At 43.5% G+C, this 16,313-nt stretch overlaps 1 protein-coding gene across 1 annotated transcript; it reads right to left on the reverse strand.

Moving 5' to 3' along the window:
* Window positions 1-79: 79 nt before the first annotated feature.
* On the reverse strand, window positions 80-11,760 carry dnmt1 (DNA (cytosine-5-)-methyltransferase 1). The gene is made up of 34 exons (XM_080488178.1): window positions 11,538-11,760; window positions 11,081-11,117; window positions 10,250-10,354; window positions 9,935-10,160; window positions 9,780-9,852; window positions 9,597-9,678; window positions 9,462-9,502; window positions 9,333-9,387; window positions 9,168-9,251; window positions 8,971-9,080; window positions 8,761-8,879; window positions 8,589-8,681; window positions 8,364-8,515; window positions 8,013-8,200; window positions 6,700-6,880; window positions 6,519-6,616; window positions 6,213-6,360; window positions 6,011-6,126; window positions 5,703-5,904; window positions 5,482-5,615; window positions 5,216-5,395; window positions 3,379-3,603; window positions 3,112-3,304; window positions 2,887-2,977; window positions 2,651-2,788; window positions 2,283-2,565; window positions 2,039-2,180; window positions 1,668-1,834; window positions 1,409-1,586; window positions 1,132-1,327; window positions 879-1,042; window positions 662-778; window positions 464-557; window positions 80-377 (listed from the first exon to the last, which is right to left on the reverse strand). The coding sequence occupies exons 1-34, from the start codon at window positions 11,582-11,584 to the stop codon at window positions 343-345; spliced, it is 4,494 nt and encodes a 1,497-aa protein (XP_080344304.1). The 5' UTR covers window positions 11,585-11,760; the 3' UTR covers window positions 80-342.
* Between the last annotated feature and the right edge of the window lie 4,553 nt (window positions 11,761-16,313).

Genomic DNA, 16,313 nt, shown 5'->3' on the forward strand with positions numbered 1-16,313 from the left:
TACCAACTGTTCTATGAGGTTTTGCTGAGTGGAAAACTAGCATCAGCCTGCATGTTAGTATCAAAGCATCAATGATTTTATACATCAAAGGTGAGATTTAATGGCTTTATTTGAAATATTACATATAAAAACTACATACAATTTTAATACACATTAGGTGAACATTTCATTAAAATGATTGAAAGCACATTTAAAACTCAACATGGAGCGACACTACAGCGAACGTCCACAGTGGCCAGTTAAAAAAAACAAAAACAAAAACTCACCGTACAACAAAAAAAGAACTATTTCCAAATATCAAGATGTGCAGCAGATTCTTCCTGCTTGTGAAGGACGGAGTGACTAATCGGAAAGCTCCATCATCTCCATTTTGATTTCTGTACAGAAAAGAACATTTGTTTCTAGGAGGACTTATCAAAAGTCAATTATCTGAATAAATACATTGGTTCAGAGATTAAGTTACCGGATGTCTGTTCTTCCTTGATTCGCTCCAGGACGCACTGCCTGATCTCCAGGCCAATGGCTCTGGACAGTGGAGGCGGCACAGCATTTCCAACCTGAGAAGCAGCAACAGGTAAAACCGGTGTCATGAAGAGGAGACTGCACAGTGGGTCCGTCTGCTGGGTTCAGTGTGAAAGCTGCAGGTTTGCCCAGATTTTACCTGTCTGTGTTTGTCCAGGATGTTTCCAAAGAAGCGATAGGTGTCAGGGAATCCCTGAGAGCGAGCACACTCCCTCACACTGACCACTCTGTGCTGCTCAGGATGCAGGACGCGGCCCTGCGAACAAACACTCCGGTTAACATCCAGAGGAGGCACATCTGCCACAAGGACGAGATTTATGCAGTGCAGCTCCTAAGAGGATTTTGTATATCAGTACCTGCTTGCCCATGGGCTCGGGGTTGGTCACAGTTGTGCTGAAGAAGCCGTCCCACTCCAACCTGCCGTAGAGTCCAGCCCAGTGATTGTGGCGGTTTCCAGTGTGTGGCAGACACCAGGGGATCAGGGTGTTAAACTGTCGGTCTGCAGGGTCACAGGGCTTCCCTAAAGTGACAACAAGAAGATGTAATCTCCAGCTCCTGGAGGTTTGAGATCCCTCACGGCCTTACTTGTGCTGTGTCTGACTTGCATACCTTCTGCACAAGTACAAACGCCTCTGAGTGAACCGGTGCTGCTGCGGCCGTTCTTTTTATCAGAGTGTGTGTAACGCAGCTTCTTGGTCATGGTGCCGTCTTTCAGCCGAACCTCGAGGTTGGGGAGGTCTCTCCAGTCAGAGCCTGGAGCCAGTGGGATGTGACGCATTCGGCCCTCAACCAGCGCACTCATGTCCTGAACACACATTTTAAAAAGATAAACTTCTTCCGGCAACATGGAGATGGGAAATGTTGAAGCAAACTTTGCGCGGCTCACCTTGCAGATATGATCCTTGAGGATGGGCTGGTACTGCGTGCCTCTGATCTGCCTCTGGAACCAGGACTGAGGTTCTCCGTTGTAGGAAATCTCCAGTGCAGCTGCACCATTGCGGATCTCTGGCAGATCAGACATGGTGTCTCTCACTGTGATGGTGCGGTAAATTCCACCGTTTCCCCTGTGAGTCGACATTATTGGATTCAAATAAAAGAGCTAGAGGTTTCCAATCCAGCTGCACATCAAGAGGAGAGATGTTTACCTGGTGACGTTACTGACATATTTCCTTTCATCCACCACCACACTCAGAGAGCAGGCGCGAGGAGCAAACACGTGGAGAGGTTCAGGATAGTGAGGCAGCTTCTCTCCCGGTGCAGCAGCCAGGATGATGGCCCTGCGGCGGGTCTGCGCCACGCCGTACTGACCAGCCTAAACACAGGGGGAAAGGAGAGCATCTTAACTCAAGTAACACACCTTTATTGGCATTTTAGTTTCAGAAAAGTTTCACATTTACACAGCAACATTTTGGTAAACCATGTCCATTTACACAAAAACGTTGTCGTGTAAACGAGGCCTTGGTAGGGTTGAAACCCAGACTTCAGCCTGAAATAACAGATTCTATATAAAACTTACCTGAAGGACGCCAAAAGTACACTGGTATCCCATTCGCACAAGGCAGCGTAAAGTCAACTTCAGGACCATGGACTTCTTAAACGAGACAAAGTTCCTCACATTCTCAAGCAAGAAGAACTTTGGTCTGTAGTAGTCGCAGTAACTGCAAGAAAAAAAAAAAGTGTGTGAAGAGTTTAATATTATATCAATGAACTGAAACAACCAACCCTAGAAATGGCTATAGAGTGGAGAATCATCCACTGACCTGAGATAAGACACCACCAGGGAGTTCTTGAACTTAGAATATGTGCGGGAGTTGAAGCGGTTCATCCCACTGAATCCCTGGCATGGTGGCCCTCCGCATAGCATCTCCACGTCGCCCTTCTGCGGCAGCTTCTGTCCCAGAGAGTTGGTCTTCTCTCCGGACATGACCAGTTTCAGCAGGACGTTGCAGTCCTCTGTGAACACTGTGGTGCCGGGGTTGTTGAGTCTGAAGGCCTGGGCCGCCGGCTCCCACATCTCGATGGCCCAGAGAGTCTCAGAGATCCCTACACAGAACGGAGGGAACAGGATTTGTGCCATGCACAGAAAAAGAGAAAACGACATGTGGTGGATCTCAGAGGTTGGATTTACCAGCCTGGTGGAAGCCTTCAGAGAGACCGCCACACCCGGAGAACACGTCCAGTGTGCGATATTTAGTCATTTTGGGTGCTTGTTGTTCCACATTAGAGTCCTGTGGCTCCTGCGTAGCTGCTTTCCCCTTTCCTTTACCTTGTAGGGATTAAAAATAAAAAAAGAAAGAAATTTGATAGTTTCCAGCAAACCTTCAACAAATGAGAAAGTATTTTGTTGCAAGTCTGCCTCTGTACCTTTTCCTTTGCCCTTTCCTTTTCCCTTGTGAACGGCTGAGCGAGCATGATTTGGAGGATCTTCAAAACTTTTAGATTTTGCATTATAAGCCTGTGCAGGAGAAATGGGTCGTCAGTAAATATACCGCGGCGAACACCTGCTGGTGTGCTGGAGTCATTACAAGTCAACATTTGATCAATTGAATGACTGAAAATGCTGCAGACGAAGTAGAAAAACAACATCACCTCCAGGAAGTAGAAGCGGTCGGGTCCACCACTGGAGTAGTCTTGGATTGATTCGTTCAGATCTTCAGCATATTCAACCTGACAGCAGCCGAGCACCTCTGTCATGCTGACGGTCACCTCCTCGTCGCTCCAATACAGCTGATTGACGTCAGTGTGGTAACTGGCTTTGACGCCTTTGTGAGTGTTCTCGGGCCTGGGAGCAGAAACCATCCTCATTAACCACGTCAACACATTAAATCCAGGATGACTTTCTCATTTAAACTTTACCTGTAGAACTTGTAGAGTCGCAGTTTGACCTCAGAGCTGTCTGGTTTATTGTTGCTCCGCCGGTGACAGAAGATCTCTTTGATGCGGCCCACGCGGAACGGTTCTGGAGCGTCCAGGTTCGATCCCTTGATGTAGTCTGAAGACTTTCTGTAATATTCTGCATACAGGTCCTCATCCACATCCTCCTTCCTGTGGGAGCGCTTCTGTGGGCTCGCTAGTTTCACACTGTCAGGAAGAATGAATCCATAAAGCAATAGTCTTTTTTTTATTAAAGATTTATATGCATAAATATTTTAAATCCTTTCTCATTTATTTTGCAGCTCGCCTTTGTGTATATTGCAGACATTTTAAAATAGTATATATATATTTTTTTTAAATATTTCGAAATAAATGATCCACTTTTAATGCAAGCGCTCAAGCTGGGTTAACAGCATGTTCCCGGCAGCCATGGCAACCACGCTTCAGGCCACCGTGGACAAAACGGGATGGATGCGAGACAACGCAGGGGGACGGGATATGCAAACGTCACAGGTCGCGATTGCCATGGGTGCCTTGCCAGATTTTTTAAACTGTCAAAAAATGTGCCACTGTGCGGATGAGAAACTTGGTAGGCCGTAGCAAAATGGGATGAACGTCACAAAACGTAGCAGCACGTAATAGAACTTGGAGGTGGTCCGTAGTGGGACAGGAAGCTTGTGTATTTCCCGGCATCCCATGGTATTTTCATGTTCTGTTACCTTCAGTGCGCGTTCTAGCACGGTTGTGCCGCGTTTTATCACGGTTCTCACGGCAAGCTATGGTGTATGGTAGCCGTTTCATCACGTTCAATCGCGGCTTGTCCCGGCGTGTGACAGTTTGTGGATCCGATGCGTTGCGTTCTACTAGGGTCTGCCACGGTGCGCACGGTTTGGGAGGAAGTATATAAAAGCCGGTGTTCCATATTAACAGGTGACCATTTTAACTGGTGACTGAGCTCCTTTAGCATCAATTGTTACTGCTGGCAACAGCAGGTGTTGGAAACCCGATGGAGGTTCATAGCTGTCGTAGCGAACGCCTGTTAACCACATTCCCAATAAAGTTTCAAAGTATATTACCTTCGGTGAGTGTATATCCTTGTTTGATGAACATGTGAGAACGTGTGTGTCATTCAGCTACTGCAGCACCTGCTCATTTCAGAGTTACTGAGAATACTGAGATGGCAACATTGGGGTCTTGAGACATCACAAAGGGGCGGGGCTATAACTCAGGTCAAAACTTAACATGTGTGAAGACAGACATCTGTCCTGAAGCTGAATCATCTGTGACTCTTGTCAGGTTGATCAAGCATCGGTGGGATTTATTTATAATTATTATTATTGAAAGAGCCAGTGTGAACATGAATAGTACAGAAAGTAATATACTTTGAAACTTTATTGGGAATGTGCTTAACAGGTGTTCGCTAGGACAGCTATGAACCTCCATCGGGTTTCCAACACCTGCTGTTGCCAACAGTAACAATTTACGCTAAAGGAGCTCGGTCACCAGTTAAAATGGTCACCTGTTAATATGGAACACTGGGACTCAGCAGCCACAGCAAAAAAAAAAAACAAAGAACAAGAATACTTTGCCCCATGAATCTTTGGCGCCCCCTGGTTGGGAATCACTGCTTTGGTAGACACACCAACTAAATCTCATCATCATTTGACTGTTGACTAAATTCATGAAGGATCTTTGGTGGTGTGAATTACACAAGGCCACACAGACAAACGTTTAATAACAAACTGAAACACAACACTGTAAACCATAACCAGGTGCTACACAATGACTCAACCTATTGAAACAAGAAAGATCAACTCACCTGAAATTGAAAGCTTCAGGAGGCAGGTAGACTGCATCTCCCACCTTGAACTGCTTCCCCATAAAGCAAGTCGAAGCATACAGAGCTTTGTTGTCTTCATCTTTTTGATCCAGGGGTTCAGACACACGAGGAATTTCCTGCTCCTCTCTCGCTTTTGTCCTAACGCAGCTGCCGCAGAACCTGCAAGCGAGAATAGTTAAATACACATTAACAATAAAACAGTCAAGGTAAAGAGCAGCACAAACTCACGCAGGACTAATGCTTACCTGAACTTGTTCTCATCTGAAGGAGACGTCTTGGGAGGCATCACAAATCGGGCAAACTCTGTATCGTACCAGAACTGATAGAAGAAACTCTTTCCATCATCCTCAATGACCTTGATTTCAGAATCCATGCCGCCCTACAAGACACGCAGAAGTAAGCAACTAGGAGATGAAAAGTAAACTGAACAATTAAAAGCTACTTGATGGCTGTCAAGCTAACCCACCTCCATAAACCAGTTGTTTGACGGGGCCTTGTACATGACGTCCACTTTGCCTTGGATGTAGTTGAGCGCCATGTCTTCACACTCGTCGACGATGACGAGCTCGAGCGGATCAGAAGACTCTCCGAGAACTGTGTGAATCCCACGAAGGAACCAGTGGGCGTGAAACATCTTCCCATTGTTGTCCTCCCAAAGCGACGAGATTCTGAGGAAGAACACATCATGAAACACCGCCATCAGCGCTGGGGGGGGCGACAAAGATCTGGTTGCATTTATGGCCACATGATTGAGAAATGCCATTAAATTGTCACCTCGCCAGGTAGAGCGGGGTGGATGGATCCTCTGATGAGACGGAGACGCAGTCTCCCACCTCCAGCACTTCATCATTCACAGACACCTTGTTGTAGTACTGCTTCTTGCCCTCAGTCTGGAGAGACACAGCGACAACAGAAATTAGAGCAAAAAATAGCTGCATTACAGGAAAATAATCAACACCCAGAAAGAGGAAAATACTTTAACGGGTCCTCCAATCCAGGATAGTTTGCACTGGGTTTGCTTCTTCCTCTTGGCATGAGAAACCTTCTTGGTCTTCTCCACTGGAACATCTTCCTCCTCAATGGTCTCGTCATCCTCGGCCTCCTTTACTGCCAGGTTTGGACATCTGAAGAGGGGGATCATATGCAGGATATATAAAAAAAAAAAAAACTATTCTGGCAACAAAATGCCTAAAGACACATTTGAATTTTGTTGTATAATTTCCATAAAACTACAATAAGGATATTCAATTTCAGAGTGTACAAACGGCTGACACATTCTTACCTTCTCTGCTTACAGGCCTGCTTGTTTTTGCCACTTCCTCCAAATTTGATCATGTCTTTACAAGCTGCACACTTGCCACAGTCTGGAGATTGACAAACCTTAAAACAAAAAAACACATTACGGTTACTTGTTTCGACAGGTGTTTAGTTTCTGGCGTTTGCTTTCTATGTAGCCAACTCACCTCACAGACGCCACAGCGATGTCGTTTGGCTCCGCCTTCTTTGTCATTTTGCTCAATCTGATCGGAGAAGAAGGTATCAAAGATCTGGTAGACCAGTGTGGTGGTGGTCGCCTTCGTCGGCCCCTTACTGTCCTTCTCTATCTTTGTCGGATGGCGAATTGCCTGGCGTCTGGCAGCGCGCCTGCTCAAAAAAAAAAAAAAAAAAAGTAAAGTTCAGAGGGATGCTCATTAAGAACTAGAAGAGATACCCGATGATATGTGGAGCGATGGCATAATGAAGCCCCAGGCTGTCAACACACCACAGCATCAGGCCATGCAACAGAAGAAACAAGCAAAGAAAAAAAAAAAAAAAAAAAAGTAGAAAGGTTAAATGTGGTTTCCACTAGATGAACATTTTTTTTTTTTTTTAAATACTTAGTCATTTTGGAGATCTGATTACAAACTGAGCCCGTTTCTATTTAGACATCAAAAACAGAAGAGTTACACACTTCTGATTTATTCAGAAATAAATGATGCATTATTTGTTGGAGTTCAATGACATTAAGAACATGACAGTGGGAGACGTCCTCTGTTCAAATGTGGACCTTCTCAGGCGTCTTTTGCCACATGAAGAATGAAGCACAATGAGAAAAGTCCACACCAGTTTAGCTTCGAGAACAAGGCTCCCATTACATTTCCTATTGGATAAACTAGTAGATTTGGTGACCACCGGCTCAAGACGAGACGAGAAGAATTCACCGAGACTATAAAAGGTGAAACGTGAGAATATCATGAGATTGGCCACACTCAGATGTTCAATGGTCAGATGTCAAATATGCCAGAATAACTCAAATCAAACACAATGTGAAACAAAAGTATACGTTAAAGAAATGAAGGTAAAAAATTAAAAGTCCAGCGTGAACTTCGGTAAAGTGCTTTCATGTGATTTTTCTCCAGGAGGTTTCTGAATGCTTCACACTAACACACCACCATACAAGCTGAGGATGCAGTCACAATAAGGCCCACCTACCAGTACAGCAGCATGCTGCATTAGGAAACGTCAAAGGAGTGTTAGACATTAGGAAAAACACACAAACGGAGGCAAAAAACTGAAGAGGGCCATTTTCTTTCAAACCCAGTAATGTGTACGACAGAAAAGCTGCTGCGAGGGAAAGTGTGACAGACTGTTTTTTGTTTGTGTGATAGTCCTCAACCAAACAAATTAAATATTCAAAAGGGATGAAATCTTCCTATCTTTTAAATGTTAAGAAAGTTGATAAACTGTTAAATTCAAGTACTAAAGGATGCAAGATTCCATAATTTTTAAGCTGTACCTCTTCCCCAGGGTGACTCCAGCGAGCTTGATCAGGTCTCTCATGCAGGGAGTCACAATGATGGGCTGCTCATCAGAGTCGCCAGCCTCGTCGTAGCTCTCCACCTGCTCCACCACAAACTGGGCGTGACGCAGCAGCGTGTCCTCAGTGAAGCAGTTGAAGTTCAGCCCCGCTGGAGGCACGGTGGTCTGAAGATGGAAAATAAACACAAAACAGAAAAAACAACCCACCAGTGTGTTAGCGTGTGGTGACCCACTTTGTAAAGGGACACACGAAAAACTCAATACGACACATTGAATTCTTTTAATTTCCCCCAAAAACAATAAGTCGTTTCGTCTGAGAACTCCTCACCTCAATTTTGTTGAGAAGGTCTTCATAAGTGGCGTCAGGGTTTTTCTGAAGAAATTCCACTACAATCTTGCTCATATAGATCTTCTCCTGCATCAGTGCAAAGATAGGAGCATACTCCTCACTGGGGTGCATCAGGATGTAGTCGGCAAAAGCTGCAAAGGAAAGATCCAAATGGATCAGAGTTGTATGTTTTCATGCACAGTAACTGAAAAAGTCAATTCTCACCAGTAGTGAAACCAATCAAAGCCTTTTCTCCACCGTCAAAGCCGGTGATCCACCAGGCATTAATGGGGCCAAGCTTTTTGGCAGGAACGCCACCTGAAGGGGAAAAACGCACCGTTTTTAACAAGTCACAGCAGCATTAGGCTTTTCTTGTGAGAGACTCAAGTTTTCACACCATCCAAGCAGGGGTTGTCATCGTAGATGGGTTTGACCACGCAGCTGAAGCAAAGCTCCACGTTCTTCTCGATCAGTCCAGAGTCAAAAGGACAAAGATGGCCGCGCTTGTCATACACACTGAAAGAAAAATGTGAGGTCACATTACATCAATTTCTTTTTAAAAGGTCGTGAATGCGGGGGGGTGGGGGTGGGGGGAACAAACTCTCACCTGAAGTTTGTGATCTTGTGCTGAGGCAGTTCCTCATAGCTCTCAAACCCGTCCTCATTTGAATCGAACAAGGAGAGGCGCTCATCTGTCAACATTTCTGGTTCATCCAGCTGAAGATGAAAACAGATGTTTCAAATCCACAGAGTCCTGACAAACCGCACGCTGCATCACTTCAATACAATGTGAGAAATTCTCACCGCATTATCAGGATCTCCTTGAAAGAACTTGAGATCTGAATCATCCAAATACTGCCTGCAGTCTGGACATTTAGGAGGTGGCGTCTAAAAAAAACAAAAAACAGAAACATGACATCTGTACTAAACACTGATGCGCCACACAAGCTGAAGGATTCAATTTGTCACCTTTGCGTCGGGTTCTGGTTTAGCAACTTCAGTCTTCATTTCTTCAGCAGCAGGTCTGTGCAGGGGAAGAAGTTAGTACGACTGCTTGCGTTGCTGCAGGACAGGAAACATTTAATGTGGAAGACTTACTTTTCATCGGATTCCATTTTGAGACGTTTCTCCTCACGAGACTACAACAAATTTGCAGGCACAGTTACTTTAAACTGTCATCCACACACACTTTATTATTTTTTTTTTTTTAAATAAAGTGAGAGTTCACCTCACCTCTTCAATGCCGGGCTCTTCCTTCATGTCACTCGCTCCGTTGACAGCCTCTCCATTTAAGTCCTCAGACTTGCGCTTCTGACTATAGAAGAGAACACCAACAGTTTACACAAGTTTCAGATTTTAAACTTGGCTAAAAGTTATAAATGGAAAAACGGCATGACGTGAAGCTCATATACGTACACTTTGGAAAACATCGACATGATCGTTGGCTGTTTCCCACTATTTCTGGTGACTCTGCTAGAGGCAGGAGACTCTACAAAAGAGAAAAATTTAGTTTTTCCAGGCACCATTGTTGTAATTAAATTTGTGGTGATCAGTCAGAGTTAAAAACTTACTCTTTGTGTCAGAATTAGCTTTGCTCCTGCGCCCACCCTTCCCTTTGGCAGCAGTCGGAGACTTGACAGCGGCTTCTTCTTCTTCTTCTTCTTCTTCCGGAACTCCCATGGCTACGTCTTCATGCGAGCCATTAGAAAAGCCGTTGGTCTTTCCATTTTGCTCCACGCCATTCTCAAGATGAAGTTCTTTTCCCAGCAAAGCTTTCACTTTAGAGATGTAGACCTCCTGAGGGCCGCAAATGAAAACATCAGAAGTCAAATTTGAAATAACGGCAATCCGGACGTCTAATGATTGGCTATACGGCTGTAACTGACCATTGTGATCTCTGAACTTTTCATTTTTTCCTCCAGGCTGGTCAGCTGGTCCTGAGCGTCAACATGCAGGAAGTCCTGCACCAGCTTGAGCTTCTCTTTCACATGCTGAAACAACAGGTTGGGAATGCAGGAGATAAGTCAGGGTGGAGGCACCATCACCTTCATCTCAAAGACTGGCTATAGCTAAATGCGGCATGTCAGTTTTTAATGCCTGCTGATGGAGATTTGTTTAGAAATCTGGATATATTGAAATGGGCCTTGCATGTTGCATGACCTGTCAACTTGTAAATGCCAGCACCCCCTCAGATGGACTGGCTGACATTTCCCCAAACATCTTGAAAGACATGACAAACCATCAATAACTTGTCTGCCCCCAAGCCATCACAGGAGCTGTACTCTATTGCATCCTGACAACACATACCAGTGGCAGTAACATTTTATGCTTCCATACATAACTGTATGCTACAAAAACCATAGTGGAACAATCATGTTAAATAACCACCACTGCTCTGTATTCTTAAGGTTCAAATGGATTCTGATTAAATTTAAAAAATAAAGCACTTATGGAAAGACCCAGGACTCATTACTGCGTCTTTCCATTTGCCGTTAACAAAAAACCCAGTCACTCAATAATTGTTTTAATTATCACTCATGACACTGGTTGTACAGGGCGAGTAACATTTTTATTAGAGAATGATTTATGACTCATCCATCACCTTATCAGTGAAATCAGTTTTAGTTCCGAGCAAGTAATCAGTGCAGCAGTTGATCTATCTCAGCAGTTTCATTTAATAAGATGTTTTCAGGTTTGCAGGATCACTCAAAACTCACCTCGTCTGATGATCCATCCTCATCCAGCTTCTGCAGCCTATAAACAAAGTCAAGAGAGTAAAGTCAAAACGACGTCACGGTTGTGTTACGGACTGCAAAGCGTGTGGAAGAGCATCCCTGCTCTCCCGCGGTGGCAAAACAACTGGGATGTGGCGCTAAGAGAAAAAAAACGACAACAAAACTTCCTGAGTGGCGCCAAATCTCACACGCTGCCTGATTCATTGACAGGCTAGCGTGGCTAGCTGGCTAACAGAGCAGTCACTGCATGCTGCATCAAGCCCGACCAGCTAAAGCTAGCTGCAGCTACAGACAACAGGTAATGTGGCGGAGACGCTCGATGCAGGTGAGGCACCGGGCTGCAGGCTTTTGTCACACAGGTGTCACCACCGCTTGTTGTCGCTTCGCCACAAAAACAACAAGCTGCTCGTTAGCCACAACATCCGCACGGGTACGGTACCTTTTCCTGACATCTTCCGGCAAAGACAGGGACGTCCTGGCAGGCATCGTAAACAGCTACCTAATGTGTAAAACACCGACGATAAAATCACTTTAAAAACAGTTAAAACAACGTTTAAAACCACTGTCGACGTTCACCGTGCGCTCCACTGTGGCTGTCTGACGCGTGCCGCCTCTCGCAATGGATGCTTTATGCAATTCGGGCGCGCGGGCCGTCTTTTCGCGGGGAAACCCGGGTGTTGTGGATTGTACCACTTCAGCAATCTGCGGGTAAAACTATTTCTTTTGGCGACATATTATGTTTCCATTAAATGTAATTTCAATGCCATAACATTTAAGAATTCCTGCAAATTATGCAAAAACAAAAACGTAACTACAAGGTGTTTTATTCTGAAGAATAAGGAAATATTGTAAATAGTAATGAACTTGAACTACCCCTACACTTTGACAGATGTGGAAGTCAGTTGACCAGGCGGAAGTAATCTGAGTGATTGCATCTTTCGTCAAAACAATGCAGTCAAATGATATAAAACATTGTTTCCCTTTCATGGACGGATTACGAAAACCACACACAGATACCGTGTAGGATTAGTCTGTGTCTCCAAGTGTTGGGTTTGCAGCTTAAGCAGCGTTTTGTGGTTATTGATCTTTTTAGGTTGTTATTGTATTTTACACATGTACTCAGTTTGAATAAATTCTAAATGTGTTTGTGTATCTTGTTGCTACGGAAGAGTTTAGGGCCACTGTAAGAGACAGTGCAGCCTGCTGCGTTGTTCCGTCGCGGAAGTTCGTGGAATACGAAGGACAAAGGCACGGATCCCGGGCTGCTTATTTAAATGTGTTCGTATTAATCAAGGAAATCCTGTTTAAAATCACATGTCCATAAGCAGTAAGGAACCCTATATAGTCACAATTAAGTGATTTAATGTGATTTCACGTCGACGGGCACATGATGAGGGATTGATAGACGTCTCTCCGTGAAAAAAAAAAATTAATCTCGACTTTGATTTTTAACTTTTTCTAAAGTGCATGAAGGTTGTTTTTTTTCAGCCTCCGATTTTTTTTTCTAAAGTGGCCCTAATACTCTTCCGTATGATGCAATATGTGTTCCATTTTGTTTTGTTTTTTAAGTTTGTCCCCAACCTTTTTGGCATTTTAATTTGTTTAATATTCACTTAATTTTGTGTCGACTTTGATCTATGTATTTATTCTGTGGTTCCGTTTTACTTTCTTCTACCCCGTTACAGACATGTTAAACCAAACATGTGTATTTCTATGTGTATGAATGTGCACATTGAGTGTAGATTTATTTATATGGGGTTATATTTAAGAGGTTATATTAAGAGGGTTATATTTAAGATAGGATAAGTTCCGACTTTATTAATCCCACATGGGGGCCTCAGTCATCACAGCAGCTCCACATTGCACAAATACAGTTAGGATAGTTGCACTCAAGAGAAAAGACTACGTCTATATGAATAGATGAATAAAGGAATATTTATGGAAATTTACACATGGAAGTACACTTTATATTTATGTGTATGCCTATAAATTCATAATGATATGGAATATTTGGGTTTCAGACTGTCACCACTGTCAGAAGGGTCAGATCTTAGATGACCCTATAAACTTTGATTAGTTGATGTCTTCAGACGTGTCATGGGGGTTGTTACTTTCGATATAAGCTGAGTAAAACCTGGAAATGGCAGAGTTAGGGAGAGCTCTACTCAGCCTTGCTCTCAATCAGCTGACACGTGTTTGTATGCTCTCCAATTCTAAATAAACTCTGAGGTCGAAACCCTGACTCCTCATCTTTGGCTGGGTCTGAAAAACATTCTGCAATAGTAGTGTTAATAGATGTGTTTTTCGCTCTCTTTTTTTGTATGTTTACATTTTGTTTCATGCCATAGTTTTGACATGTCTGGAACACATGATTAAATATAAACAAACAAGTAAGCAAATAAATTCAGTTATAGTTTGCATTTTCTCTCTTTTGTGCCACATTTTTTTCTTTAGGCATTTGCACCTTTGTGCTGTCCATCCATCCGTCCATTTTCTTCCGCTTATCCGTTTCCGGGTCGCGGGGGTGACAGTCTGAGCACCGTCACACAGATCACATCGCACCGATTAAGAACCTTCCTGCAGGTGGTGAGCCCACAGGAACCTTTGTGCTGTATGTTGGTTAAAATCTCACTTCGTTATTTTGGTTGTGGCTCTAACTGTCTTTCTTGCCGTCATATTTGGTTTGATCGGTGTCTGGTTAATTTCTATTTTTTTTTCAGTAGAACCTGGAGTCTGTCTCAAATGTTGGGTGCACCCTGGATGTTTCCAGTACTATATCAAATGGCAAGCGTGAGACAAACACTCACACACATACACAACTACAATTATACATTCACCAATTATCATCACAAGATTTTCATTTTGATTGAGAAAGTCAGACCGAGTGAACCTGGGCATTCTCCAGGCAGAGGCCCAGAAAGACATTGAACCTGTAATATGCAAGAGTGCTCACCACTACAACCAATAGTTCTAATTACTGAAGAACTTTCGTCTTGATGTCGCTATTCTCTTGAATAAACCCTATCTTATAAAGCACTTCACAATCAGGCTCCACTATATCCTAGAGAGCTGTTAGTCCCACATCTTCCCAGCAGAACACTTACTGGGTTACTGGAGGTAGTTTTTAAAACTCAGTGTTAAACACCTATGTTTTCCAGTATGGCTGTAATGCACATGGAACATATAGATATTATCTGTGAATCGATACCTTATGTGTGGATATTTTCCTCACACACTAGGACAAAGTTAATCATTAACAAACTGACTTCCCGTGGGGAAACTTCTCTTCAATCGTGAAATATATATGCGTGTTTCACCACTTGGTGGCACTATATTATCAGTAATATCAAAATAGGAGTCTGGCGTTTTCGTGGGATAAAAAGGGCTACAATTCTTCCATCCACTCATCTTGCTTTTTCTTTTTTTTTTTTTTACCGCTTTGTATAATTCAGGGTGGCTGGGGGCTGGAGCACATCTCAGCTGACAACAGGTGACCCTGGATAGGTCAGCAGTCCAATACAGAGTAAACACAGTGAAATACAGGCACACACATTGACATTTCCACCGGCATCAATGTAAAGTCACACTGCGAGAGGAAATTCACACACACAGAACATGCATAATCCACAGGGAAAGCCATAGTCAGGATTCAAACCCACAACAATCCCTTTATGAGGCGATACAGCAAGGTGCTACACCTGGCCGCAAAACGTCAGGTCCCAATATAATAATAATATTCCATAACCTCAGGATGTGATTTACAGCAAGTGTTGTTTTTTTTGTTGTTGTCCAGGGTAAGTGTTTTTTCATTGTGATTCGAAAAGTATTCCTCAGTGTCTTATTTTGCAGAAGGACACTCACATGTTGTCTTCAGCATTAAAGTATTTATATATACAACTTCACCTACAAGTTTCTGAGCCTGACGTAATATCCTGCAGGGCAATGGAAACTCTTGGCAGTCATCCCAGCAGAACAGCCTCCTGGGGCAGATTCAGCCCGTGTTCCCACCCAGGAATCCTGGACGACTGACAGGAAACAGGCCCAAATCTCCCAAGGCCTCTACAAGTTAGCCTCTCCCTTCACCCCAAGTCTCCCCCCAACCCGGAAACCTCTCTTGGGGCCTTTCTTCATACTTCTCTCAGACACAGTATCTTTCAAATAGACGGCCTTCTTCACCACACCCCATTTTCAGCCTTTTCCCCTCTGCCCAGCCTTTAAGCACCAGTAGTTTTATTTGGTAAAAGAACAGTGATTAATGACCAAGCAGCATTTGCATGAGCAATATTGGGTTTTCATGTTGAAGCTAGTGTTTTTCTGACCTTGTCAGAGCATGTTTTGATTTAATGCTACATTTTGAATACCTCTCAGATAGAGGCACAATTAGAAGACATCTCGGGGCCTGCAAAGAAGGAGCTGTTGTTGGTTTTCCCTTCAGCCAAAAAAATAAATAAAAATCAACTGGAACACACAAGTCTCTCTTTTTTTTTTTTTTAGGATTTCATTTATTTTATAAAACTGGAATGCAATTAACAAAAAGTTTATGTACCTACATTAGTGTTTCAGATTGTACCAATTCAACACAGGCAGCGTGCTACTGGACACACAAGGCTATTGCACACGAGACATTCCATACAAACACAATCATACATCCTGTACAGAGATACATACATACTTACAAACATAGTTATTCATATATTTATAATAAAAAGAAATCACAGACATACAATGAAGTCACAAGCACATACAATTGAAACATCTCTCCATCTGGGGAAAAAAAACAAAACTGTGGGAAAGCAAACATCACTGAAGCTGCCAAAGTGCTTTTCACCAATTTTACTCAGCCATCTACAAAGAGTCAATCTAAGAAACACTGACGGAGAGAAGAGTTTTAATTGTGTGTCTACAGGAAGAAGGTTAGTGTAACCCTGAACAACAGGAACAGGACAATGAAAAACAGGACTTCCCATAGATGTAGGAAGTTGTGTGTTGTGGGATGTCATAGGAGGAGGATGAAGCGGACATCTCAGGAGGCCAGATCCCTTCTGTGCATTTGAAACCGGATCTTCTCCTTTTCTGAAGGGGAGATGACGGGGTCTTCGGAAAGAGGAGATGTGGTATCGTCGCTCGCTGCAGATGGCATATGGCCAGCAAATTAAACCTAGATGTTCACTACTAATTCTTGTTCATGGTGCTATGGAGGACTTCACAGTGAGAG

This window comes from Lipophrys pholis, assembly GCF_963383615.2.
Source record: "Lipophrys pholis genome assembly, chromosome: 19".
Taxonomy (NCBI): domain Eukaryota; kingdom Metazoa; phylum Chordata; class Actinopteri; order Blenniiformes; family Blenniidae; genus Lipophrys; species Lipophrys pholis.

What these genes read in the sequence shown, in the direction of transcription:
- dnmt1 (XM_080488178.1), bottom strand. Translation starts at nt 11,584, where the DNA reads ATGCCTGCCAGGACGTCCCTGTCTTTGCCGGAAGATGTCAGGAAAAG. An exon ending in GGATTGGAGGACCCGTTAAA is followed by an intron (nt 6,127 to 6,212) that starts GTATTTTCCTCT and finishes GTGTCTCTCCAG; the next exon opens with ACTGAGGGCAAGAAGCAGTA. An exon ending in CAAGGAAGAACAGACATCCG is followed by an intron (nt 378 to 463) that starts GTAACTTAATCT and finishes TTTTCTGTACAG; the next exon opens with AAATCAAAATGGAGATGATG.